General features: G+C 41.2%; 1 protein-coding gene across 5 annotated transcripts; it reads left to right on the top strand.

The window, feature by feature from the left end:
- Positions 1 to 27,809, top strand: KLF3 (Kruppel like factor 3). Of its 5 annotated transcripts, none has more exons than XM_021394567.1 (7): positions 1 to 127; positions 3,680 to 3,718; positions 10,446 to 10,537; positions 17,517 to 18,012; positions 18,431 to 18,578; positions 22,642 to 22,802; positions 23,917 to 27,809. In XM_021394567.1, the coding sequence occupies exons 3-7, from the start codon at positions 10,481 to 10,483 to the stop codon at positions 24,096 to 24,098; spliced, it is 1,044 nt and encodes a 347-aa protein (XP_021250242.1). In that variant the 5' UTR covers positions 1 to 127; positions 3,680 to 3,718; positions 10,446 to 10,480; the 3' UTR covers positions 24,099 to 27,809. The 5 variants fall into 5 exon arrangements, with proteins under 5 accessions (XP_021250242.1, XP_021250244.1, XP_021250243.1 ...); XM_021394569.1 differs by lacking the exon at positions 1 to 127 and adding an exon at positions 405 to 734; XM_021394568.1 differs by lacking the exon at positions 1 to 127 and adding an exon at positions 3,374 to 3,391.

Raw genomic sequence — 27,809 nt, 5'->3', positions numbered from 1 at the left:
TCCTCCTCGCACACAGACCCGGAGCCACCGCGGAGGCGCTTCAGCCGCGGGACACGCCGGCCCGGAGCCGCCGCAGCGCCCCCAGCCCCCGCCGACCCGCGCGACCGCGGCCCTGCGGGAACGCCGCGTAAGTGCGAGGGCCGGGACGGGAGGGAGCTGCGGCGGCGGGACGGGCTGCGGGCGGTGGAAAGTTTGCCGGCTCCGCGGAGCCCGGGGCAGGAGCAGGGAGAGCGGAGCCGGGCGGAGCGGGGGCCGGACTCGCGTGCCCCCCGCGGCTCTGGCGGCGCCTCCTGCGTGGCGGCGCGGCCGCGGCTCCGCGCACCTGCGTGGCCGCCGGGGGCGCCCGGGGACTCTCGAGCGCTCCTCGGGGGTCCGGCCCAACCCCTCACGGCCCCCCCGGGGGTTCGGCAGCGGGAAAGAGGGGGAGATGTCAGCGGATCCCAGCGTGGCACCGCGCCGGGCAGCGCTGGGGTGAAAAGAGCGGCGGGTTCTGCGGCTCCGTCCGAGGGCGAGTGCTGTCCGGCGGCGGGGAACGCCGCTGCAGGAGCTCGCCGTTGGGAAGCGCTCGGCCCGTGCGTCCCCCGTTAAGCCAGGGGCGATACGGGCTCTCAGAAATACGTTTTCCCGCATATCGTCACCGAGCGCAGCACCACGTTGCAGTGAGCTCGGTGAAGTTCAACCACGCAGCGTCCAGGGAAGCGCCGCGGTTAAATATGGAATTAGAAGTAACGACGGTGGGTCGGCTCCCTTTTCTGGATGTCGCTTTGTAAAGCCGAAAAGGGAGCGGGATATTTGCTTTGGAGCGGTGTCAGCGGCAGCCGGGGGACGCCAGGCGCGGGCACTGGGGCGGGCGCCCGAGGGCTGCGTGGGGTGCGCAGCGGAGCCGGGCCGCCTCGTGCTCGTGCCGCTGCCCGGCAGCGCGGTCGCATACCTGCATTGTCCGCCCGCTGTGCTCGCTTCCCGGCCCCTGAAAGAGCAGGAAGTGGAGCTGGGCTCCGAGGGCTGTATTGTTACAAGAAGCTCCATTTGGGTTGCGGGTGGAGAGCTCTGAAGACTTTATTTAAGCTAGTAATATCCGTAAATGCTCGTTACCTGCGCCCAAGACAAAGGATTACACGGCTGCACGGTAATGACTTTTTCCACTGAGCAATTTTAAGACGCGTGTTCTTGGTAATTGCATGAGGAACTCCGTGTGAGAGGAGTTCCATCTGGATCTGATAATCCTGCCTGACCCAGGAGAGTTCGTTACTTCAGACCAACTTTCCTCTCGTCTTTTTAAGAACTTTTTGTCTAATATCAAAATACAAAAACCTGAGGATGCCGATGTGAGTGACCTCTCCTGTTTTTGTCCAAACAAACAAATGCTTTTTTTTTTTTTTTTTTTTTTTCTTTCCTCCCCGGAATGCACTGTGCAGAGCATGAGGGAGACTGGGGTCAAGGGCAGTGAGAAAAGATACTAAATGTGTGGCTTCCTTCCATGAGGAACTGGACAGAACTTCCTCTAAGTAGCAGGGCCCTGAGCAAGCCCTGAGGTGCTCTGGGGATGTGACCTGTGCAGCCAGCGCCTGCATTGCCAACAGCAAAAGCCTTCAGACAAATAACCATGTAAATGTGAGCGAGATTAGACAAAGGTTCTGAGATGCTGGAGATAGGAGTTGTACAATCCCCGTGCTGCTTACAGTCCCAGATACTCGACATGAAGAAGAGCTGATAGGTCAGCGTGGAGCTGGCAGCTGCTGGAGCCCACAGCCAGCAGCGCTGCTGCTGTGACCTGCCGTGTAGTTTGCTGTGAGGCGACCTCACAGTGGATAGCATTAGGTGTCCCACCCATGGGGTGCAAATAACCAAAGCGTGTCAGAGAAGATGGTACTGAAACCACATCTTCAAAGGAAAACACGTGTGGAAGTTGCCATAATGGACATCTAGATAAGATGCACTCTTGCTCTGCCTCTACCTTCAGGAGTTCATTTGTTGAGCTTTGAGAATAACAGTATTACATTCGCAGGTCGTGAGGTGAGGTCTGTATGGAGCAGAGAGATGGGGAAAGCGAGGCTCTGGAACAATTTGCTGAGCTGTGCCAGATGAAGGAGGCCGGGAGGAGCCCCTTTCTTTACAATTGAAGGCAGTGCGTGGTGCCTATGGTTCTGTCCGTGAGGGCCCGTGCTTTGGACAAGGAGCTGGCTGCTGGAAACAACAGAGCTGTGCTGCTGTTCAGCTACTGGGGATGTCAGTCTGGCAATAAATCCATCGGCCCGGGGAAGGCTGCAGTTAATCATTGTGACCCGTGGTGTCTGAAAATCTCCTGCTCCCTCGTGTTGTGCAGGACGCCTGTTTGTCAATAGGGCAGGTCCCCTGCATAAAGACAGTGTTTTTCTTCACACCCAATGAACAAACACCTCCACCCACTGTTGTTGTTTTAAAAGACTCCAGCTGCTCATGAATATAGGGTCAGGGAGGGCCGCCTAAATGTTTCTCTGTGCTTTCTCCCCAGCGCAGCCAGCAGAGCTGTTTCCTGTTCTTTGTTTCAAGGCTGGGGTTTGCGTCACACATTCCAAGTGGCATATGTGGTGCTCTTTCCTGTTTCGAGCTGTTTTCTGGTGGATTGGTGGCCTCGTCCAAGCCCCTTGCCGCTGCCCCTCAACTCCCAATCCCCACCCAGTGAGTTATCATGTCCCTACACACTCACAGTTGCTTAAGATGCCTGCGTTATGTCATCATGAGATTTCCAAGTTAACCTTTAACGCGCACCCGCAACTCCTGGTGTGTTTATGGGGGTGACCTGGAGAGCCGCGCTCCCTCCATTGAGAGCCAGTTTTCTCCTCTGGCTTGCGACACCGGCTGGGCTGGAACCACTCCATTAAAGCCACGGAGTTATGCTGGTGTGAGAAGAGAGCCCACATCTGCAGAGTCATCTTTCTGAAGGAGCCTTGGCTGCCGCCCTCAGCCAACCTGGATGGCCCACCGTGAGCACTTTGCAGTTCCAGTTCTTGAAAGGAATAAACTCTCATTATCCGAACTAGAAGATTCTGTCTCATGGATGTAATGCAGAAAATGAGAGTGCTGGCTAATTTTTCTTTGGAATAAATAGCTGTAGCTGTTCTACGTTTGGCGTTTCCAAAGGTGCAGAAATGATTTTTCAGTCCTGTTTTTATGGTTGACTTCTCCTCATGCCCCGTTACCAGCTGATACAGAGAAACATCAAGAGGAAACGCAGAAAGAGAATGTAAATTTTTCTCTTGCTTTGGGTCTGACTGCTGAGGAACTGAAGGACCCAAGCCAAAGCTCATTGAAATCAGGAGAAAGGCTTGCATCAACTTCAATGGGCTTTGAATCAGGCCCTGGATGAAAATGTAGGACGGGCTGTTTATTCCTCTGTCTCTTACATGCTGGGGTATGCATGTTTCCAGTACACACTGAAATATTTCAACTCTTATATTTCACCACACATTTTAAATTTCATTTTTTAAAGTAGCCTTTTAGTGCCTGACATTGCTCTTTTGGATGCTAAGAAGTAATTGTTTGTGATCACTGCATGTTTTAAATCCTGTTGTGTCTTTTAAGAAGTGTCTGAAATATATGCTGTAAACTTCCTCTTTTTGGTCGTAATTGTAGGGGGGAAAAAATTTACAAATTTATGTGCACATCCTTACTTTCATTTTTTTTCTTTTTGTCTCCTCAGATTTCCAGATAACAACAAGTATTCGTCCGTTCAGTTTTGGTAAGCTTTTTATGGATTATTTTCATTTGTTACTGTCACTTATTTTTACTTAATTATTTTTACTTAATTTGCTCAGGATTTCAAACATTGAATCTTTTTTTCCCTTGACAAAGGAAAAGGGTTGCATTTAACTGCAGGTTGATATTGGAAACTAGCATATAGTAAAAACAGTAAATGTTATGGTTCACACCTTTTTGTAGCCAGAAGTTTTACAAAATCCAAGAAAAATTAAAATTATAATAGTTTTGTAACCCAACTTCGTAATATTAATGAGCACTCCTAACAGGAGGTCTTTTAAAGTTCCTTTATGCTGTCAGCAGTGGAGCTTTGTGTTTTCATTCCAAGGCTAGTTGCTTCCAATCCAGAATATGAAGTTTGGCAGGGCTGGCTTGAGGAGGGATTTAACCCTTCCCTATTAAGGATTCACTTGATGCTGAGGCTTGCTTTGAAGGCTCCATAGCCGTAGCGGATAGCTCCCAGGGGAAAAAAGTGCAAGTGTACCTCAGCCAAATGGAAAGTTAAAGCTCTGGGAGGCTTTTAATAGTAAACTACGTCAGAATAAAATTTAAAAAAAAAAATTGGGTGGCCTGCCTATCATGCAGTCAGTATACTATCAACAAACATGATCCATGAAGGCACATTCAAGAGTCTATGCTTCTTTGATCACATTCGTACCCTCTGCACTATCCAGCTCTTGTCCCTGTTCTTATTTCACTTCTGTTGATACACAGAAGTTCATCGACGTTTGCCCTATATTCAAATCCTCATTCAAATTAATCATTTAAGCTATTTTTCATAAATGCACACTTCCTTTATTTAGGATTAGATTTTTTTTCTTCTCTCTCATAGTATCAAAAATGTTAAATCTCTCTCGTGTGTTTCATGAAATAGTAGTATCCTTTATATCAGAGAACAGTATTTTCTGTCATTCTTCTCCAGTAACGTAAAAAGTTAGGATTTATATTTGTCCTTTAAAATTAATTTTGAAATTAACCTTTTAAGAAAAACACAACAGCGAAAAAGTTCAGTTTGGAAGAGAAAGTTTATCATACCATTCCATGTAGTTCACTTGTTTTCAGAAGTCTGATCTTTTAAACTCACTAGGCTATTTCTCCTTCTAAGCAGTAGCCTGAGACAGGAAACCAGACAGCAGTCTGCCCCGATAAGGGAGAATGTTGTCTAATGGAGGTGCCTTGAGATCTTTTCTTTCTCTCTCCCTTGGGTTCAGTAGATGTAGAACTGAAGATTGAACAGGGCTCCATTTTTTCCTCGATAGAAAAGACGTAATTTTTGTGAGCACTGCAAGAACTTGTTTTCCCGATTTTTTTTTACATTCAAGAAATCCATTTCCAGACATGTGGCTTCAAAGAGCCTGCAAGCGTTACAAATTTAATTGAAATACTGATTATTCTGCTACACAGCTGATAAATGATTACATGAAAATAATTCTAGGACAAAGTGACGTCAGCGAAGTTAGGTTGCGTGAGCTGCTCAAAGTGGCAGATTTTTCAGTGTGGAAGGCAGAAGATTTTCACACCAGTAAAAAGCCAGAATAGTCTGACATGCTTTTCTATGTGAAATGAACAAATAAAATACACTGTTACGTAAAAAAAGAAAATCTAACTGTAGTGGATTTTTAAAAGCTAATTATTTTGATTAAAATAATGGAAGCATCTAGTTTAAAGGCATATTAATCTTAGAATGAAGTAGGTTGGAAACACTGGAGTGCTATGTATCAGTTTACAGCATTTTTGGAGAGGTTTATGTGTGTTTTATTTTTAGATGGCACAACTTAATGAAATCTAAACAGAATATTACTGTTGATCTTAGTATCCCTTTCATGCCTAACAAGTAAAACATGCAGCAGAAAATTTTTATCCAGGTATCTCTTTCTTTTCACACAATACACTAGCTTTTCCAGCAGTTACTACCATTTCCCAGAGGAAACTGAGTGAGTAAGCAAACCCAGAGGGCTGCCCATCAGTAAAACATTTCCTTGGTGTGCTAGTTTCTCATGAATTCCCCCCCAGCTGTTCCTCATGGGCCAGCTGTGCGGTTCCCTTCCCCCAGCACCATTACTGAGCCTTTGTGCCTTCCCCTGCTTTGGGATGGCTCTGACTGCTCTGCTCTGCTGTGCAGTGCTGGGGAGGTTCTTGGCCTGCTGCTATTTTGAGGCCCAGCACAGTTCAGCACTTGGTTACTTCCCGCTAAAGTTAATGGAAGTTCAAAAAAACTTTCTTTTTTTGTTGACTCAGGTCTTGATGAGCAACTGGTGCTGTCAGTGCAAATAGAATTGTAGACTGACCTCAGCTGGAAGGGTCCCAGAAAGGTCATGAAGTCCAACTTCTGGCTCCACACAGAACCACTCAAAACTCAAACCAAATTTCAGAGAGCTAATCTTTTTACTAGGTCTGGAAAACACTTTTGCTACCTCTTCCAGGTAATTCTGCTCTCAGATGCTGTGTTTTTTCTCTGTCAAGCTGTCTTCCAGGGTACAGCTGAAGGGGTTCTCAGCCCGCTTCAGGAAACCTACCCTCCCTTTGGATTTCATCAGTTGAGAGTCTTCTGCTATTATAATTTCTCCTTAACAGCAGGGGAAGTTTGACCTGGCGCTCGCAGAAGCGCACAGCGTTAAGTCCCAAAGGGCTTGGACCGAAGAGCTGTGTGCACTTGAGATACCAACAGCGCTGAAAAAGCTGCAGTGTCTTCAGGGAGGGCACTCATGTAGCGGTAATTCAGCAGATACTATTACATTAATCTGTAATTATACCAACAATAACAGTAGTACCTCGATGCTTCTAGACAAAGCCTCGCTGTACCACAAGACAGCATTGCTTTCTTCCCCAGGCAGAAGGATTGAGAAATCAAACTCCACATGTAGTTTTACACAGTGAAGAGAGGCAGAAGTTCTGGTCACCACCCCACTGTCTGCAGCAGTAGTATCTGTCAGGTCACTAACTGCTCTTCCAGGTATTTTGTGAGAGCAGATGCTCTACGCCGTGGAGGATTTGTAGTGCTGGATGTGCAGAGTCAGAACTGGCCTCCACCCCACTGTTTCTTTTCATAGCAGATCTGCAGAGCTGGTGGACCTTGGAGGTAGATGTGCAGAACTGTTGGCAGCAGTAGTTGCTCTTTGGCAGCTGTTGTGCAGTGCAGATGTGTAGGCTGGGTGCTCTCTTTAGCCTCTTGGCTCTTCTTGTACATAGTAAATGATGTGTATGAATCCTCAGTAACTTTAAGCTCTTGTTCACTCCTAATTATGCCTCTGAAACAATAAACCTTAGCAATCGTGAAGTTAATATCAAAAAGTCCCCAGTCCAGACAGGGACATGAACTATCCTGATGATGAACTTCCTCTGTGGAAGGGATACTTCGATGCATATTAGATCTTAAGGGCAGAGTCTGTGATTTTTCTGGTTTGCTGTTGTCACTGGAAAATACTGAGGGTCTTTGCCTGGTCTTTACCTTGCACCTGTCCTTATTAACATACAAAACCCAGTTGCTTCATTTGTCTTTCTGAGGTACAGGGCGTGAGCAAAATCTTATCGGAAGCCATGTCCTGTTTGGACAAGTTGGGCTGACTTGGCAGGGATCCACAGGGTGGAGTGAATGGGAGGAGGCAAGAAAGTAAAACTGGGTGGCTTGTTAGCAGAAAAAGAGAAGGAGAGCAAAAAAAGAGAGGTGGAATGTTTGCCTACTGGATTGCAGTTAATTATTTAGTTTCAGATTGCATGCATTTTGAATTCTTTCAGCCCACATGAAAAAAACCCTATTAATGTAAAATAATTTATCTAATATATGAATGTCAAGGGCCCGTATTTTTTAATGCATTTAATATAATATAATAGTGTTTCCTTATTCTTTTTTTTTTTTTTCAGGGTACTTCAGAAACAAGGGATAGTATTTTGAATTTCCAGAAATAAGCTTTATTTACTAAGCAGTTTGTGGGCTTTCAAACAAACAGGTTATGAAAACAGTGTGTAAAGTAGAACCCAACTGTTTTTCTCATTCATGTGTAACAGAAACAGTCAAGATTGTTTACCTTCCCTAGTGCTCCCTTCTCAACTGTTTAGGGATAGGGACTGGGAGGTTTTGATTCAGTAGGCATGATTTTACAAATAGACTTAAGAAAAACTATTGATGCTTGGTATTTGAGGGAGCATGCTGTACCTGTGTGTGTAAGTGTATACATGCACATACTTCCTTGTGAATGTGGTCCAAGCAGTCAATTCTGAGCATTATTTTTAAATGCAGAGATAATTGGTTCATGAGTTTATTTGCAGCCTTGGGAAAGTGTCACTCTGAGCTACACCGTAAGTGACAGACCCAAAGCTGATTTATATTAACTTTGCAGCAGCTCTATCAATTACCACAAAATAAGCATCAGACTCACTAATCTGGACTAAGAAGACCAAGAGTTACATGCTCATTGATTTTTCTTTTCTTGAAAATTGGTTCCTGCTTACTAACAAACAGGAAAGAAAACCAACCTCTTGTAAGAGCAACGTGTGATAAAGGAGTTCTCAATTTCTGTACTGTGGTGCAGCAATAGAAATAATCTTTTCCTCTACCGCTCTTAGATGACTGCATCAGAGAAACATTGAGAATTACTTTGCACTTTCACTCAGCGCAGTACACTTTCTATTGTCAGCGTCACTGTTCTTGCACAGTAATTTAGAGCCCTCTCAAGAAACACTCAGATATGTAGCATGAAGTGAAATAAATGTCTTCATGCACAGTTTTGAAGTAAAAGGAGAAAAGGATTAACCCTTTAGGTTGAAGAAAATCCAGTATTAAAAAAAGAATAGCCTGGGATTATCGGAGCATGACTCCTTACTTAGAACAAACTAACCTTTTCTTTCTTACTTCTTTTTTTCTTTCATTTTCGTATTCATTCCCTTTTGTTCATTTATTCTTTGCTTCCTTCCTCTCTTCCTGAAGCACAAATTGTTTTGTTGCTGTTTAAACAGAAGACTGAAAGTTTTACTGTAAACATTCTTTATCTCTAAAAGTACCACTTTTTAATGTTTTCACACTGTTTATATATGTGTATGTGCACGTGTGAGCGATGCATAGGTATGCATGAGTTCTGTCTATGTGAAATGTTAAATACCTGGAAGGGGTAGCCATTCAATGAAAAGTAGTACAGTTGATAACCTCGCAAGCAAGATTAAAGTATTTACAAAATTATCATGATTTTTAGCAAATAGAGCCATTTTACACAACTGCTTCTAAAATAAAACTACAATCTAGGTTTAAACTGGAAATTGCGTTGAGCTGCTGTTTCACTTTTTTTTTTTCATAGTTTGGTTCTGTTGGGCCTTTGTCTTTTGTAAGAAAATTCATGAAGATGCTTTTATTTACATTTGACCCTGATTTGTTTCTATTATTAAAAAAAAATACATTGTTGTAATATTTTCCTAAAAGGCTTCAAGTTTTATTCATACACCGGATAATTAATTATAGACTTGCAGCAGTTCATGCCACCTTTCTCTGAAGCAATTACCAATTTCTTACCTATAAGCACATGTGACGGTTAATTGCAAGATTGTTCATTAGTGTAGACTTGTTAGAATGATTTTAATTTGAAGCAGGAACACCTTAACATTTTATTTAAATTTCTGGGAAAATTTTCCAGCCAAAACTCCCAGTCTGTTGTTGGGCCTTTAACCTACTTCCTTGGGGTGAAATTGGATGGTGCCATCTGGCTGTATTCATTTATTTCCAGTGCCATCTACTGGTCGAAAGTAAATTTGTGTAATTTTTTTATCCTCAATATCTTATGGAGATCAGAGCGCTTCCTTGAAGGGCAGTGGAGAACTTGTTGCCGTGACGCCAGTCATGGAACTAGTATGTAACAGCTTGCCAACATCTAAATGTCTCTGAGAGGAACATTCCTTTGCTTCTCTTGCTTTTACTCCGTATCCTTTGTGGCCCATTCCAGAAGAGGTATCTCCTCCTTTCCTGGCTGTTGTCCTTCCAAGCTGACCATGAAAGATGTGTAATCTGATAGTTACGTGGTGACATGCTGTGTGCTAAATACTCCTTTTTCAGGCAGTTCAAGATAAACTGGAATTGGAAAAGTAAGGTTGAACACTCTCTAGAAAAAAAAAACAAACAACTGAAACTGCACAGGGTGCAGCCAACAGTTGCTGAATTGTCAGTAAATCTATTATTGTAGGGAAATAACTTAAGTATTAAGTCAAGTCACTGCAATATTTTGAACATACCTCTCCAAATTAGTCCTGGTGTTTTATCTTCTTTCTTTTGCATTGATTTCAGTGTCACTGCACGCAAAGATTTTGACTTTTCTATCAGGACCCTTAGTGAACTGATTCTCAAGTGGATCACTTTCCTATGTTATCAACTGCACAAGATTATTCTGAAGTTATAGTGATGATGAGAAATGCATGGTATAAACTGTGATGCATTTATGCATTGACAGATAATGAAAGTTGAGGATGAAAGTTATGCTGATGTGAACAACAAAAATTTGCGTTAACTTTCATTAAAGAGAGCAGATGTCCCTTTTTTTTTAACAATTATTGGGAAAGAACAAACGTAATGGAAATATTTTAAATGAAGCTTTGTCAGAAATTTAAGAAGTTATATTAGAGATGAATAAATACAGACATTAATCTGGGAAAACATTAAGCTGTCTCCGATTCAAAAAGCTGAACTGGAGCTTTCCTGCAGCTTTCTAACACATTGTCTTCCCTATTGCCAGGACGTCACAGGCATCAGAAGAGGTGAATAAAGAAGATGCTCATGTTTGATCCAGTCCCTATCAAGCAAGAAGCCATGGACCCTGTTTCAGTGGTAAGACTTTTAAGATATTCTAGCCATTGTAATGATTCTATAGTTTTTCCATGTGTGCATTTAAACCAGGATTTTTCTAAGCTTTGTACTACCCTAGGAAAAGCTGTGAAACTGTGTTTTGATTTGAGGTCAACAGGGTTCACATTTTTACTATACTTCATGAAATTATTGCCCCTAAGTGACCCTTGCCATTACTTCTGCTGGTGTTCCCATCCACAGAGCAAAAGAGAGAACACCTAAGAACTCACCCACACAGTGCTAATATAATCACTTCAGGTCATGCTGCTGATGGAAGTGGATTGAAATTAAGTTGCCAGACTTCAGAATGAGTTGGCAAGAACCTGTGGTTTCAGTGTTGCACCTTCCAACTAAATGAAGCTTCTCACCATCCCCTTCTCTGTTTCTCTTCTGGACTTGACCACACATGCCTGGGGGTAACTCAGTGCTTCAACCAGCAGAAAAATCTTTACCAAAAAAAAAAAACAAATGTCTTTTTTTCCTAGGTAAACTGGATTAATTATCTTAGCGTGTGATCAGATGAGAAACAGAACAGTGGAGGAGAAATGGGGAAAAAGAAAGGGAAACCTGGCTTTTTGTTTTAATTTTCCATCAGCTTGTTGTGTAGTGCCAGCTCAGCATAAATAAGCAAGTGCAGCAGGAATGCATAGCTGAGAAGGGACACTGGGAACTGTGATGATTTAGGTTGTCAGGGAAATGTGACCTTAGGAAGCAGTTTTATCTAGACTTCACCTTCTACTGCAGGCTGCTGCTGAAAGGGAAGATGATGGTTTTTCTTCTCCTCTGCAGTCCACTGTCCTTGTATGATGTGAAGCCATTGTGTGGATCCTTTGGATCAGCTCACTGAATGGTCAGAATTGCTAACCCACCAAAAATATCCTTCTTTTGGTCAAATCAGATTCCCTCTGTAGCTGCTCAGGGCTGGAGCTAGGAGTGGGAGAAGGAGGGAATAGGACCTATCCTTTCATCAGTAGCCTGCAGTAGGATCAGATTAAGTGTGACTGAAGCCACGCCTTAGAAAGGCTGATCAATTAACAGTGAGAAGTCAGTGTACATAAATTAGGGTCCATTAAATTCATGCTCTAACTGATGTCTCTCAGTGAATGGTTTGCTTACTGTTTTATTTAAAATATAGAATAATTGCTACAAAATAAAATGCGTCTGGGTGTGCTCTAATTTTTTCAGTGCGACTTATGACCCTTTCTGAGTTAAATTTGTATGCGTTCTAAAATTCAAGTTTGACTTTCATGGAATTTATTTATTTTTAAGCAATGATAGAAAAATAGTTGGCCTATTAGAGGGTGTAAACGTATTGATAATTGCAAATATTTGGGTCAAGAAAGAGCCTTAATATTGGCCGGTCAATCTGTGACTTTGATCACACACAGTTATTGCATGTCCTTGTTCAGATCAGTGGTGATTATCCATGATTATCTAAGGGTGTTCTGTGCTGTCTGTCAGAGGCAGAAAGTGGGCCACTTCTGCAATAAAAGTGTTAATACGTGAGTGACAAAATCCTTAGAGACACCTTGAGCTGTTTTTTTGTACACGTTTGCCTTCATCTCCCAGCAAAGGTTCTGCAGTGGTGAACGTTTTACCAGTTGTATATACCTTCCTCTTAGTTATTGCGTAATGCAATAATGCATAATGCAAAATGAAAGCAGGAAAGGAGGGTATTGAAACTGACCTGAGACAAAAGGCCATTATTTGAGTGTGGGCTCCCTCATGCAGATCACTCAGTTCTTCCTCAGGCTGAGGAGAGTTTGTTTTAACTCCTGTAGGCTCACAGGCTGCTGAGCCACAAGCCCTTGAGGCCCTTCTGGCTTCCTTGGTGCTATTTGGTTGTGCAGCTTCCTCAGCCTTCCAGCCAGAGGCTGCCCAGCAGAAACTGCTCTGGAAGCACCTTTAAAGGTGAGGCAGAGAGAGAACGTAGGACAGGCTAACAGGCATTACCAAGTATGTTAGTGTTCTTGACCTTCAATTGAGGAGGTAGAAGGAAAGAGAAACTGTTAGTGCGGTGGTGGTTTAGTTTTTGGAGCACAGGGTCTGGTTTACTGTGGAGTGAGATAACTCATAGTTTAAAAATCAGGATTTATTTGTATTCTGTCTGTCATTCTGATAGTATCGTTAGAGGTCAAACTCAGTGAAGCCTTTTTAGGAATTATTGGTTATTTTACCGGAACATACACTGTCTGTAGGTATAAAAGCTGCCTTTAAAAAATCCCATTAGTTGGGGTGGGAGAGGGAAACAAATTATAGCTTTGGCACCACTGTATTTCAGGGCGTGCGGCTGAAAGGATTAACTATACTTCTCAAATGGCTGAAGCTCGCACCCACGCTATTTCATCATTCTGCCGACAGCTTGTACTATTTATTGAATTGAATTATCAAACAAATTTTATGATAGTTCTTAAAAAAAATAGCGACAGAGTTATCTGAATTCTACCTAAATGTTTTCTGCGAGGGTTTTTTGAGCATTTGGATAAATACCAGTAACCCTTTAGTGAAAGAAGTCACTTATTATGTGTAAGCATCTTTGAATTGAACAAAACAGATTTTTTTCTGCCCCTCCATCAGTCAAAAAACCACATTTCACTCCTTTTTAAGACAAAGTGCTATGTGCAACATGAGGGATTGAGATCTTAAGAGTATACTAGTTACTTAACGAGTCTACTAGTGTGCTTTTTCATGTATTACCTACTATTTGGATTAGATCCTGTTTGTCCTCTTCTATGATACCAATTTGACAGCTTGTGTAAGGATCTAAACAAGTTATTCATCTGTTCCTGGTTTTGCAAGAGTCTAGCAAGATTACAGTTAAATTCACAGGGTTATGCAATTAGCAAAAGATAGGATTTGTTATCCTATACAGCAAGCAGTATGTTTCGCTATGGCAGTTTAATAAGAGTTTAGCAAATCCCATCAGGCTAGTGCTTCATAATGTCACCTCGTGGAAGCAGCAGTCTTCTGGGGAGTGATGAGTGCTTTCGTCATGTTCAGCTGATCTTTTTTCTGGATAGATTGTCAAGAGGAAAGGCATAGTGACTTCTCCTCTTTTTGGAATTACCAATTTGTTTGTATGAACATAAGGATATTTTTGAATGATAACTCAAGAATGTTAGGAATTGCGGTAACTTATTTTCCAGTTCCTTTGTGAGATGAGTGCTGGATGTTTTATTATTCTGAACTAACAGCAACAAAAGGGAAATGAACTGCTTAGGGAGGTCCAAGAGGGAAAGTGATCATATCAAACATGAAAAAGACCTATATAGAGACTGTAAAAGAATATATGTTGAATTACAACCCCACATCTTTATAGTGAGCTGCTATAGTAATATACAATTCTGTGCAGAGACTTTCAGTAAAAGCAGAATTTATAGGAAAGTGAGAATTTGTTGGGTTTTCTTAATCCAAGTCAGGCTGAAGGACATATGCTCTTAATTACGGTAGAAATCCAAGGAAAATGTATTGAGATATATCAGCTTACATGTTTTGGGCAGACTGAGCAATAGTACCTAGTTCTACATTGTTCCACCAGAATACTTCATATGGATACTAAGTATTTAGTATTTTCAATATAAGATACTTTGTGCCGTTGCAGATTTGCTAGGGATCTGATCTGGAAGGTGAGCTGGGTGAATGATGAGCCCAACGCACCAGGCAGAGCTCATGGGTGGAGAAGGGCAGAAGTCTCTTTCCCTTTTCTCTCCTTTCCTGCCCTTCATAAGTGCTTTAGAACATTCTTACGAAGTCTGATTAAGACAGGGTTAACTGTTCACCTTGCTGTGTAATTGTCATTTGATCTGCTGACTTCAGCGATGCTGTCCATGCAGCTTTAGCCAGGCAGGTTCAGCTTGGTTCTACTCTGGGCTGTGGTTAATCAGAGTCATTCATTACAGCTTTTACATTCATCCAGATCAGACTGTGTTCCCCAGGGGAAGTTCTAGGATTGGTGAGAAAAGACTGCTCTTGCTGTGCATTAAATACACTCCTGGTTACTGCAGTCAGTGACATTTAGAAAACCACACAGTTGTAGTCAGGCTTTTCTTGTTTGCCGTTGTTAATGCTCCCAGTTTACAGAGGGAGACTGAAATCTTTCTTACTTTCCCACCCTATATCCCCAGAGGGATTCTCTTTGCTTCCCTGGCAAAGAAAAAGAAAGTGACCTACCAAATCTGAAACCAGTGCTTCTTGCCAACCTAAAGGCAATTGCTGAGCCCCAAGGAGATGGAAACTGCAGCTTTGCTTTTCTAGAAGACACGGGAAGCTTAACTTTTAAGAGAAGATGGATCTGAGTGTGACCTACTCCAAACTAGTAGTGTTTCAATTATGCTTCATTGATAGTGAAGCAAAGGTGAATTCCAAGTAGGCTCTGGTTGGCAACAGAAATACCACTTTTGGTTGTTGAAGCACTCTTCTTGTCTTTTTCACCCTTTCTGAAACCAGCACAAATTTGGAAAGCTTCACGTACTGTGAATAATTACATGAGCAAAACAATTCAATAAATTTTTATTTGTTTTTTTTTTGTCCTTGGATGTGCAAGAGACATCTTTCTGCTTCCTTAATTTGTGACAGTCTCCCATCTATTGTTGTAAAGAAAATAATTTGTTGAACCACATTTTTCTATCACAACTTCATCTGCTCTTCAGGTGGAAACATGATGATTAAAACCTCTACAGGAAGAAAAGTTTAGAAAAACGATTCATCATCCCCAGACTGCCGCAAGGAGTAGCTGCTGTTAAGTCTGTTCCAGATTAATGACAACAATGGAAACTTCCTATGGAAAATAATGCAAAGCATGCAGGATAATGCCAAGTCCCTAAAATAATCCCTTTTAAAATATAGTTATCTTCTCCCCAATCCTTAGAAAGTATTTCTTGCTTGTGTAAATACATTTTACTTAACCTTTCCAGTGTACAGGTCTCTGCACAGTACTTTAATGGTTTGGTAGTTTTTCAATGCACGCTTAGTGTTAGTTGAAGAACTGGAGAGGTTAACTGGTTAACCAGTAAGTTACAGCTTGGAAATGCTTTGCTCTTTAATCCACTCAATGACCAGAAACATTCCTTAAGATTTAGATGATACGGTCTTTTTCCTTTCTAGTATTCTTGCAGTCTTTCTAAACTGTAGGGTTCAGAGGAGTACACTTGTGCAAGATGTGTAAGGCTCCATTGTGCATGAATTCATGCACGCTGTGGTACACAGAGAGCCCTGTGAGTCACAGGAGTTTGTTATTTTCAGGCAACTGTTACTGGAATATAAGAGCACTTCAGTTGAATGAAAGTGCACATTCACCTGAACGTGGACGTGCCTTATAAAACAAAGTAAATGTTCCTACGTGATCATCCCTGACAAACTTGCAGGACTGTAAATACACTGATGCACAGTGGTAGAAAACTTTCACAGCTCACTGAAGCCAAGCAGAGTAGACTTTGTACTGTAAACCAATAACAGCAAATTTAACAGAAGTACTTAAGATCACTTACACGTTTAGATTGAGAATTTTGCCTGTGTTCATAACTTGATCAATATTTAGTTGATATTAAATATTACTAATTTTTAATCTTTATCAATATTCAGAGGTCTTCATCTTTTGGAATTCAAATAAACTCTATGTTGCTTGGCTCAGCAGTAGTGGCATACCCACAGAACTTGTTATACCCAACACTGCGTGCAGTAATGGCATATTTGTAGAATTCAGTGGGGCCAATTACCATGAAAGATGAGCACATTCATAAATTGAATTTGTAAGTCATAAAAAGATAAATTAAAAAGTTTCAGCATTTTTATGTGGTATGTACTGTTTGAAGATCAATTTGTTTGTGCTGTTTTATTTGAAAATAGTGTTGGTTATGAGTATTTTGTGGAATCAGTTTTGCTGATTCTCATCACAGTACATGTATGCAGCAGGAAAATATAATGTTTTCTAAACTCACTGTTTCAAAAAACAACTGGAAAGAAAAAAATACATTGGTGTCATTTTGCAGTAATACTTGTGGTTAACATTGACAGTTACAATCAGATAAATGTCCTTCACAAGGAAGATGGAGGCAAACAGAGAGATGTACTGCTAGGAGTTTTCACTCCAAGAAGAAACACTTTGAAAAGCTACAGAAATGTTTGTGCGGTTATACAGTAATTTTATACCTTCTGTTATATTCACATGAGTTAGTAAACAACCACAGTTTTAAACACTTCTAAGATGTAAAGTTGATCTGGATAGTTGTTTAATAGTACTGTATAGTGCAGGTTAGGATTGGCTTTGGGTTTTAAATGCACCTGTGAAGAGAACTGCTGACTACAACTAAGCAGCAGGAAATTTCTTCCAACACACCAAGTCTAAAGGACAAGATTTGGTGTTTTCCAAAATCACATTGGCTAGTTAGCTGCTTTCCCCTCAGCCTCCCCCTGCCTGGAGAAAAAAAAAAAAAAAAGAGGTTTGGAATTTACCTCTTGCACTCGAGTTTCTCACTCACAGCTCAGTTGTATATTATTTTATTGCTCACATGCTGCAGATACGCAATTCCTTCTTTTACGACAATTGTGAGCTATTGTTTTCCAGTTACGTAGTTGACTGGAATCCATCATTTGATTTCATGTTCCTCATTGTATGGATACATACTGGGCGTAGCGTCTTGCGTCTGCTGGGTCAATTAGGCAGTGTGCAGCTCAGTATATCAAAAACAGTTTTTCAGGGAGGAAAAAGTGCTGAATAAGCTTTGAGGATCTGTTTTCATCGTCTGTGTTGCATTGCTTCTGAAACAGTGAATTGGTATGTGAGTAGCATCCTTTGAGTGAAATCTTATGTTTTATTTAATTCACTTTTGTTTAGAAAATATATTAAAATACTTTCTGAAAACCTTCATCTTGCCTCAGTTTATTAGCCGTTGTTCTTTTTCAGCAGTAATTATGCATGTTGGTTCATTATTTGTTTTTTATTTTTTTCTGCTCCTTCTGACAGTCATACCCATCCAATTTCATGGACCAAATGAAGCCAAACAAATACAGCGTCATTTATTCTGCACCGAGCATGTTGCACAATAAATTCTACTCAAACCCTGATGGACTGTCGAATGGAATCCAGATGGAGCCAGTAGACCTTACGGTGAACAAGCGAAGCTCACCGCCTTCGGCTGGCAGTTCTCCTTCCCCTTTAAAATTTCAGACTGTGCATAGGAGAACTTCCCCTGGATTGACTCTGTCCTCACCCAGCTCTCCCATCAGTAAATTCACACCGTCACCCCCAGGAGTACAGCCGTTATCCATGCCTATAACGATCCCTCCTGTAATGGCTGCTGCTCTTTCCCGCCATGGACTGAGAAGCCCTGGAATACTCCCAGTCATACAGCCTGTTGTTGTCCAGCCAGTTCCTTTCATGTATGCTCCCCATCTCCAGCAGCCCATCATGGTGTCCACAGTTCTTACGGATGAGATGGAAAGTCCGAGCAGCATGCAAGGTTGGTGCTGTCAGGGTTGAGTTTCTTGTCCTCTCATCCTGGGAAAATAACTATATATCCATCCAGGCACCTCTTTGTGAGTTTTTCACACAGCAGGAAACAGAGACATAATTTCTGTTCTTCTAAAATACGCAAGCATATAATTTATTATGTGAATATTTCATGAAACTTAACAAGGTTGCATTCTGTTCTGTTTTAAACCTGCATAAAAGTTGTTTATCATAGTAGATCTACTGAGATTAGAACTGATGAAAAAGTGAATTGAATTTTTTTTCACCATAGTTAATCAGGAGAGAAATACAAAACCTTCCAGTTTTAGTCTTAGTCTTAACTACAGAGTCTTAGGTGCATCTTTTATTTATGTGGCTCTCCACATTTTTGATACACTGTTTTCCATCTCTGACCTTCCCCCATGCAGTGCCTGTTATTGAGTCCTTCGAGAAGCCAGCACTGAAGAAAACAATTAAAGTAGAACCAGGAAGCGAACCAACGAAGACTGACTTCTATCCTGAACGAATGTCACCTCCAATGACCTCATTGTCTCCCCAGGAAGTAATGCTGCAAGAGTAAGTAACTCAACAGTAGTTCCCAGATCAGCAAAGGAACAAAATGCAGTTCAGTCAAGTATTTAACTAATTTTGAAAAGCAAGACAGAAAGTTGCTGTGCTTATAATAAAATCCAGAAAAACTTTCTCCCCAGCTGCCACTGTGAGGTACAATTTCAACTTTCTTTCTCTTTGACCATACAGACATAGATGTGTATTTCTACATGACAACCACATAGTTCTGTCATGTAGTGCATTTCTAAAGTAATGCTGTTATTCCGATCCTACTGTTCGCTGGAAGTAGAACTGCAATAAGCTAGCAATATCTTTATGTAAAACCAGCAACAAACTTGAAAAATGCTTGAAAGACATTTAATACTGATCCCTATATTACCTAAAATACCGCTCTTTAAAAATATTCCTGTGACTTTCTTGGAGGACCTCTTTGTCTTTTAAAAAATGTTGGCAGCTCAGTGGAAAGAAACCCCTCAGGCCTACGCGTTCTTTGTATATCCAGTGAAGTTCCATGTTTACCTGAGGCCATTGTTCGATGTTTTGGGGTTTTTTTTGGCAGCTAAAGTTGTTCCTGAAGCTCTCTCTCTTCCCTCCCAGCCACTTGTTTCCAGCCAACTACTGACAAAATTGTCACTGAGACCATTGCATGATCTTGATCACAGAGCTGTCCAGGTTTAAAGCAGCGGAAGGCAGAGCAAGGGCTAGACAGAAGAAGTGAGGTCTGGGACAGAAACTTTTTGATTGGAAATGTTAAAAAATTTTCAGGCAATACCTGGTGGACCATGGCTACATTTTCATCTGCTGTTCCCTTTGGAGAATTCTGCTAGAGTACCAAAACCATGGAACTGTCCAGGTCCTGGCTCACCCTTTAGCAGGCACTGCTCTGGGCTTGCACACTGGCTACTGGCGTGGCTTTTTGGGTGCAGTGACAGTGAACTGGTTGCCAGCTAGCTTTTGTAGGTAGTATGCAGTTTATTTTGAAGTAAGCTTGTATGTTCTATAACAAGAAAATAGTAAACATCCGGGTTTACCAGATGGACACTTACCTCCCCTAGGGAGTTGCCATGCTCGGCAGCCAGGTCTGTCTGTACTCGGACCTAACTTCTGCAGGGTCAGGGCAACCCAACACTGTGCTTCACCTTTGTCTCTTGTTAGGTCTCTTGAACACAAGCAAACCAGCAAGGGCTGTTCCTGGCTGATAACACACCCTTCCTCTGGGGCTGAGACTTCTGTAGACTTGTCGCCTGAATTAGTGATTTGCATTAATTATTTCCCAGTGGCTCCAGTTTCCACAGGAAATCCATCCGCTGAGCAAAGAGTATAACATTTGATACAATGTGTTGGCAGCATTGTTACATTATCTGTTACCTTGTTCCAAAGCATCTTCTCTGCTTGACCATGGGAGGCATTCTGTTTATGGAGACACGGTCCTTATGTTGCAATGACTTCCGTTGTTTCCCAGCTGTCTGCAGAGCTGCAGTTCTTGCTCAGCTCAAGTTCAAATGCTGCAGTATCTGCAGCAAACAGTTGTAGATGGTACTTTTTAGCTTTTTATCATTTTAAGAAATAGACAAATCTCACGAGTTACGAGACTTAAACGTCTGTAAAATTTCCTGTTGTCTCACAGCTTCATTAGCCTCTCTCTGCATTATGAGATGTAATTACACAATTTCTTATCATTTTTCTTGGGTTCCAGCTGTCCAAAGTACACTATTCAGACACAGAGGGAGGTTACATTAAAGAGGCTTAGGAGGCTCTCAGTCTCACTTTTAAGTAACAGATTTTGCATTAGCATCAGTTTAGATCAGATGCATTACACACATAATTTTGCTGGCATTTCTCTAGGGATTTCTGGGCTTTCCAGAGTGTCTAATAAGTGAAATAACTGTACAATTGTCTCCAAAATCAAACTTAAAGTAAAAAATCTCTGTCAAATATAAGAAGCCTAATTAGTTGTATTGTCTTGCAAGCATGAGTGTTGAAGTCAAACTTATGCTTCCAATGCACTGTGGTCTGTCGGCAAAGAAAAAAAAATGATGCTGCAATTGTATCATGATTTCTGGAAGATAACTGTTAAATAATGATGCTTACCTGATGAGAATTGCATGAATTTCTATCTTACATGAGAAGGAATGGAAGAAGGGGCTGTGCTTTTATTATTGATAGTTGCTTAGTTTTTACCTCTGATTCTTGACACTGCCTTGACTGTTTTTTTAAAGTGCCCGCACTCCCATCTGAATATTGTTAACATTCTGTAGTCTTGGCAGCCTCCTTTCCTCCAAAGGGAAAATGAGACAGAGACGGATATTCACCATTTTATTTATGTACTCTTAGGTCATGAACACAAACAACATACAGTCAGTGCCCTTTGCTCCATTTTTCCAGCTGTTACCATGTCCAAGACTAGCCTCCACGCACAGATATTTAAACCAAGTCTACTTGCTGTGCTAAGCCAGAGCTTATCCAGAAAGACTGGTGTGCAGCAGCAGTAAAACTGAGTGTTGCTTTAGAGAAGCTTGCCTTTAGAAGCTCAAAACCTGCCTTTCTTATTTAAGAGTATGTACATCCGTGTCTAAAATCATCATCTGGGGTTTCCTGCCATTACAGTATTTTTAGCTAGATTTATTGTGTACTTGAAGAATACATTAGTGAGCAGTAGCAGAAACACCCAAGGAGCAGAATTTGGCTCCCAGTCTGCAGCTGGTAGTTCTAATAACAGAAGAATACCAAAATGAAACTTTTTTCACATCAGTAATTTCCACCTTGCTGCTGTGGAGATTAATAGAAACTACTTTTCTTGTTCAACCATGCACAAAATTTTCTTTGCTGTGCCTGATGTCTTTTTCTTTTTTTTTCTTTTACCAAAGGGCCCTTAGTACATGTCTATGGCTTTGCTGTGAGAAGCAGTCATTCAGCATTTCTGAAAAACAGGCCGTAGAAGAACTTGGTTTAAGTATCAAATACTCCTCAGATAAACCTGGTGATATTAAATGTAAATCAGTTGGTAAAGAAATACAGTAACAGAGAAGGCAGTGGAAGTGTAGAAAGCTTCTCTTTATCAGATGGAGGAGCTGGTCTTACCACAAGGAGCACTGATATCTGCACGTTACGTATTAAGTTTCAGCTACAAGCCAAAAAATAAATTAAAAGCATCAACGTAGATCCTGGTGATCAGCTAGAAAATGCAGATTTGTGAGGCTGCAAGATTTGTAATGCTGCTTACACTTCTGACAGACATGCCTCCTTTTCTAGCATTAATATGGAAGAAAGAATCGAGGTTCTGCGCAGTTCTGCAGTCAGCTTGTTGTTAAAACCTAAATATCAATAATTCACGAGTTTATAACATCTTAAGGAAACTTGGTGTGTTCTCAGAGGCATGAATGCTTGTATTTTATTTTTTATAGAGGTCTGTTGGCCCTTACTACACGTCTTACCTGCCTTGTACCTGAGAGCTTCAAAGCTAAAAATGATGTTTATGAAGGTGGAGAGCTAACTTCAGACATCCTGTGGGTGTGTCACACAGGCTAAACTCTGCTTTTAGGAATTGACGTCAGTGGTACGGGGAGGCCGCACCCTCCTGCCAGCACCAAACAGGAAATTCTTAATTAATCTGTGAAGGAGTGGCTGGAACAATAAAGATTGAGTTCTGCTTTGAAAGCCTAGAGATACAATTCCTTTAATCATATGGAATAGGTGTTTCCAATTACAAGCCAATTAGCTGCGTTTTAAGGCAGAAGAAAAACTGCAAATAAGTAAATAGAAGTTCACTATGAACTAGTTTGAAAAACTTGGGTTTGACTGAAAACCTGGATTTTGAGAAGTTTTTTCCTTTCTAAGTTTAAAAAAAGTTAGTAGAAATGGCTACATTGTGCCACAAAGTAAGCAAACGCTTAAAAATGTTACTGCTAGAATGCATGAAATTCGCTAAAGCTTCTTGAATTTTTCGACATGCCTGTAATGTTGTTCTTTCTGCCAAGAGACAGCATAGTAGTGAATGTGGGACTCTGTTGTGGATCATAGTAACTGAGGTTTGCTCTGCTAAATGTTTTTCATTTTTAACATTGAACAGGAATCACCCTTCGGTTATAGTTCAGCCAGGAAAGAGACCTTTGCCAGTGGAGTCACCAGACACGCAGAGAAAACGCAGAATACATCGGTGCGATTATGAAGGCTGCAACAAGGTCTACACTAAAAGCTCCCATCTGAAAGCTCACAGAAGAACCCATACAGGTTTGAGCCTCCTATGCTTTCCTTTCATGAAGTCTCTGGTAAAACAGTAGATTAAGATTTTAATGTGTACTGTTTGCCAGGTATGAAAACCAAACTATCAGTTTTGGCAGTATTCTGAATATAATCACAGGCTGAGCAAAAGAGAGACTGTAGCAGGAAAAACACTTAAGAGACTGTAAGCTAAAGCAAGATCATACTGTATGCTTTACATTCGCTGGCTCTTTGCTCATTTTCTATCCAGCTGCTTGCAGATTACTCACGCTGCACACCCTGTAAGCACCAAATCAGTTCACATTGCACTACCACACCTCTTACATCACTGCTAATTTTGACTGAGACTTCCATGGGAGTAGCCAGTTTGCAAAGGTCTGGACTGTGTGCCAAATACAAACAGACCAGGTTCATGTGGACATGCTAACAACTGGTCCAGTAGGGCTCTTTTCTCAGTGGGTGTTATCCCCGTCTCAGTTCTCCACAGAAATGTTCGTTTTGGCACACTGAATGAATATATTTATGTATGTACAACTGAGATTTTTGCAAACATGAGGTGAAATGGAGCAGTTCATGTCTGTCTTACATCTCTACGCAAGCCAAATCTTTACCTGTTTGACTGCACAACGCTGTGAAATAGAATGAGGGTTCCAGTATTAGGAAAGAGTTACTTAGAAAGATTTTAAGTTGAGCTATCTGTGGCAGAGATACCAGTTAATACATACTATGGTAACTGTAAGAGGTAACAATGAGATTTCTGTCAGCTGTGCTGATTGACAGCACCAATCCTTTCCCCAACCAATCCACCACAGGAGGTCCTGGTTTTGAAAATACTTAAACAAATACTTAAGCCTTCACACTTCTAGGCTTTGTGAGGCAAAACAAGCGCTAATACAGCAGAAAGAGGAGCAGAGAGACAAAAACAAAAATAGGTTGTGGCAGGAAATTATTTTTTTATCTGTTAACTTTGCACAGTGCAGAACACTGCCAGCCCGGTGCTGGTGGAAGGCTTTTTGAGTAAGCATAGAAGTACACGATGAAATTTGACAAGGTAAGAGGATAAACCTGTCAAATAACAGATGTGTTTGTATCTTAAATCCCACTTCTCTGTTTCTTTCTTCAGGTGAAAAACCATACAAATGCACTTGGGAGGGATGCACGTGGAAGTTTGCTCGTTCTGATGAACTAACGCGGCATTTCCGCAAGCATACAGGAATCAAACCTTTTCAGTGCCCAGACTGTGACCGTAGCTTTTCACGTTCGGACCACCTTACTCTTCACAGAAAACGTCACATGCTAGTCTGAGTGTCTTCTGTCCCCGACTCCCGTCAACACTTTTTTTTACACATGCATTTTAATTTGGGTTCAGCTGGTCTGAACCTCTGGAGTTTATACCATTAAAAGCTTACATATGGTCAGTAATAGCTGTTATCTAACCCTTCTATGTCCTTGCCACGGGTCAGACCTAAAGAATGTGAACAGTTTTTCTTGGTTTTGTTTTGTTTTTTTTTCTTTCTCCTGGGGATGCTAAGCAAACCCTTTCTTCAGAGAGTATGTTTAATGTATTCCATTGTGAATAAGGGAATTTGTAAACAAACAGCTTTTGTTGGTTTCTTCATATAATCAACCCAGCGTATACTGATAAACTAGTAAATGTTATTGAGTATCCAAAATGCTCGTCCTTGGCAGAGACATTATTTATGTGCCTTATGTACAAGGCACACTCTCATTTTATGCTCAGCAATGCAACAAATGGACTGCCTCAACCTTGCTGATTTCTGCAATATGATTAATACAACAGTTTTAGAAAGACACCTGATTTAGAAATCCCCTCTGCCCAAACAGTGGATAACACCGTAGAAATAAATCTAAGCAATATACTTTACAGAAAGATTGAGTCATAGTCGCTCACCCCAGTCAAGAAGAAAAATTAGCAGGAATTGGTCTGTACATAATATTGTGCATCTAAACCAATCTCATCTGTCCTTTGTATTATAGCATAATATCCAACCATGTTTTTATTGCATACTGCCCTGGTGGATTTGTTAAATGAAGATCTTGTGTGACACTGTATGTCTGTTTTCTGTGCAACTGTGTGGATGGAACACATATGGTACTCTCCTATAACATGGCATTAAAAGATATTCATAGAAACCTTCCACACCTCATTTCAGGGTTATAGACTGTCCCTCTGTAATCACTCCCCTACGTTTCCTCTACTCTGAATAATTTTTTCTCCTCACTGTACCTCAGAAAATAGAAATCATCATGTCAAAAATGCTCCAGATTGTATTGTTGCAAGTGCCACTTTAATACACTACAGTATTTTAAAATATTCACAATATTTTTATGACAAGATGGCATCAAATATGAAGCGCTTCTGTGATAAACTGAGTCATGTATCTCTTTGGTTAAAAGTGTATATGTCAAACCATCTATTCGACAGCTCTCATCTGTGGCTCTGGTATTCTCCCAGTGCTCAGTAGACTGAGCTTCCCTTGTGGATGTGTTCATCGCATTAAAACATCACATCAGCAACTCCCACGTCAGTAGCAAACGCAACTCAATTGCAAAAAATTGAACAAACAATTCAAAGAACCTACAGCTGATCCTAGCAGTGTTCAGTACTTGGAACCTTCCCACGGGAGGGAAGGTATTAGCTGTCAGGTTCTGTGCTACTGAAAGGAAACAGGATCTGTTTTCTAGATTTGAGCACACCGTTGAGTGTTTGTTCTTCACCCTGTGTGAGGTGAACACCGTTCCCTGCCATATAAACTTGTTAAAAGTCAGATTTTCCTTTGTCTTGGAAAGCCCCACTGGAAAACAGGATTGTGGAGCGGAGAAGGTTTGCAGAGTTCTCCAGGAGGAGGCAGATTGGAGGTCCGTCTGCAGGTGGGTACATCAGGACCTGTGGAGAGCAACGCTGGGCTGCGTCCTGGGGATTCCAAGAGCAGGCTAAAGTCATCTGCAGGTGCTCAACTTGGAGCAAGGAGCCTTCCACCTTTGCTTCCTTGGTGGTGGGGTTTCCAACAGATCTGCTGACATCCGTGTACCTGTAAGAGCAGAGAGAGAGGAGATCCGTTCTTGGAGAAAAATGTTCTAGTGATTGCTATAAAATGCAAAGTATTGTTCAAATTGTGTAACAAATCTTAACGTATGTGAATATGAAACTGTCAATTTTATTTAAGGAACAGAGCCCTCCGTGTGTGTTCTGCAAAGGGAAGAATGGGGATTACCGTGGCTAGGGTGGTTCTGCACAACTTTTATGGGGAAGATCCTTAGGCTCTGTTCCATCGCCATAAATCCTCAGGACCTAGGGCTCACCTCATCCGTTCAGAAGTGAAAACCTTTAAAAACCAGTTGGTCCCTTTCTGTCTGACCACTCCGTTACTAACACTGACAAACGTGCAGGAAAGAGATTGCTATATGAGCAGCTGGTTTAGAGCTGTGCTTACCATTGGATTTTTATTTTTTATTTTTGGAGTGAGCAATGTCATAGGGAGTCAGACTTGGCCTCCTTTGCAGGGCTCCAGGTTGTAACGGTGGTTCACTGACGTAGAGCTGTCACTGGCAGAGGGCTGCGTGGAACGGCTGTAGCGTCAAACACAAATCTACAGCCACGTGGTGTCCTGGGACAGAAACAATTCTCAGCTGTTCAAGGGGAAAAAAAAGAGACGAGATCCTATTGACCCATGAGTGGGTTAAGGACAACTGATCCCATGTTAGCTTAACAAATGGAAATGCCTAGGATTTAGGATGATAAAACAAAATTTCTTTCCAACACTCTTTTTCTTTTAAGGCTTTCACAAGTTTTTAATAGAAGTCTAAAATACTGTCCATTAATTTGCCTATGCAAGTTTTTCCTGAAAATATTTATAATAATGGTGGGGACGAACAGAGTGGAGATGCAATAGAACTTTTAAGTATCTTTAGCTACGTGCCTTGTGATTTAGGACAGCAGAAATTTAAGTATTAAATATAAATATTTGAGACTATTTCATGTAAATGCTTTGTTTATAGGATTTTTCACTTGGGTCTGTGGGTGTCTCTGTGGAATGTCAAAAAAAGCCACATGCAGATAGGCCTTCATCTTTCAGCTGAAAATGTGCATTTACATCTTTTGTGGCTCATTGGCTCATTTAGCAAATTCTGGTTTGAGGGCTATTGTGAAATTTTATAAACCACATGACTGAATACTTTTAATAAAACAGTCATTCTGTGTATGGCCTAAAGAGAAATCCATTTAGGTAACAAGGCAAATTAATCTCACAGGAGGCGTCCATCTGAAAAAAATCCTTTCACTAGCAGTGTTGCACTGGGCAGTATGTAACAAATCATAGTGTTCCTGTTTCGGCCTTTTGGTTACAATATTTTACCAGGTTCTAGGACAATCACATAGAGCTCAGCGGGTATTACTGTGTGGTTTTATTTAAACACACACTGCCATTCTGCAGCGATATTGCTATTGCCACATCCTGTCCAAATGCATTGTTGTCTCTGTCAAGGTTAGCTCCATGTAGATGAATATAAATCCATTTTACATATCCTAGGAGAGCTACACCAGTTTTCATTGCATTTTACAGATAGTAGCACTTTTACGCTATTTATGTACTTCAAATGTTAGAGGGTCAAAATAATCTTTTCGCTTAGCATCTCTCACCTGCGAGTATAGCAGGGATGTTATATTTACTTCAATACGTGTATAAACTATGCAGATTTTTTTAAAATAAAATGTAATATATTTTATAAGCTAATAAGACTGAATGGGTAATTAAAGGTTTCTAGCGTGCATTACTATTACTTGCAAATATGGAAACATTTTGGTAATCTTTCTTACTAAAGATGTGAATGTTTAATGTACTTTTACTGTTTCTACTTTGGTAGCCAATGGGAATTCAGTAATGACATTTTGTCATGTTGAACTGTGAACAGAAATTTGTACTGTACAGTCCTCATACTATATTTAGTACAAAATACATATCTATGATACCTGTTAATAAAGCCATCAGAATATTG

The sequence above is a fragment of the Numida meleagris genome, chromosome 4, assembly GCF_002078875.1.
Source record: "Numida meleagris isolate 19003 breed g44 Domestic line chromosome 4, NumMel1.0, whole genome shotgun sequence".
Lineage (NCBI taxonomy): Eukaryota > Metazoa > Chordata > Aves > Galliformes > Numididae > Numida > Numida meleagris.
Note: the sequence above shows the minus strand (reverse complement) of the source record. Positions and strands in the feature narration are given on the sequence as shown.

What these genes read in the sequence shown, in the direction of transcription:
- KLF3 (XM_021394567.1), top strand. Translation starts at nt 10,481, where the DNA reads ATGCTCATGTTTGATCCAGTCCCTATCAAGCAAGAAGCCATGGACCCT. An exon ending in CCATGGACCCTGTTTCAGTG is followed by an intron (nt 10,538 to 17,516) that starts GTAAGACTTTTA and finishes TCCTTCTGACAG; the next exon opens with TCATACCCATCCAATTTCAT. An exon ending in TCACAGAAGAACCCATACAG is followed by an intron (nt 22,803 to 23,916) that starts GTTTGAGCCTCC and finishes TTCTTTCTTCAG; the next exon opens with GTGAAAAACCATACAAATGC.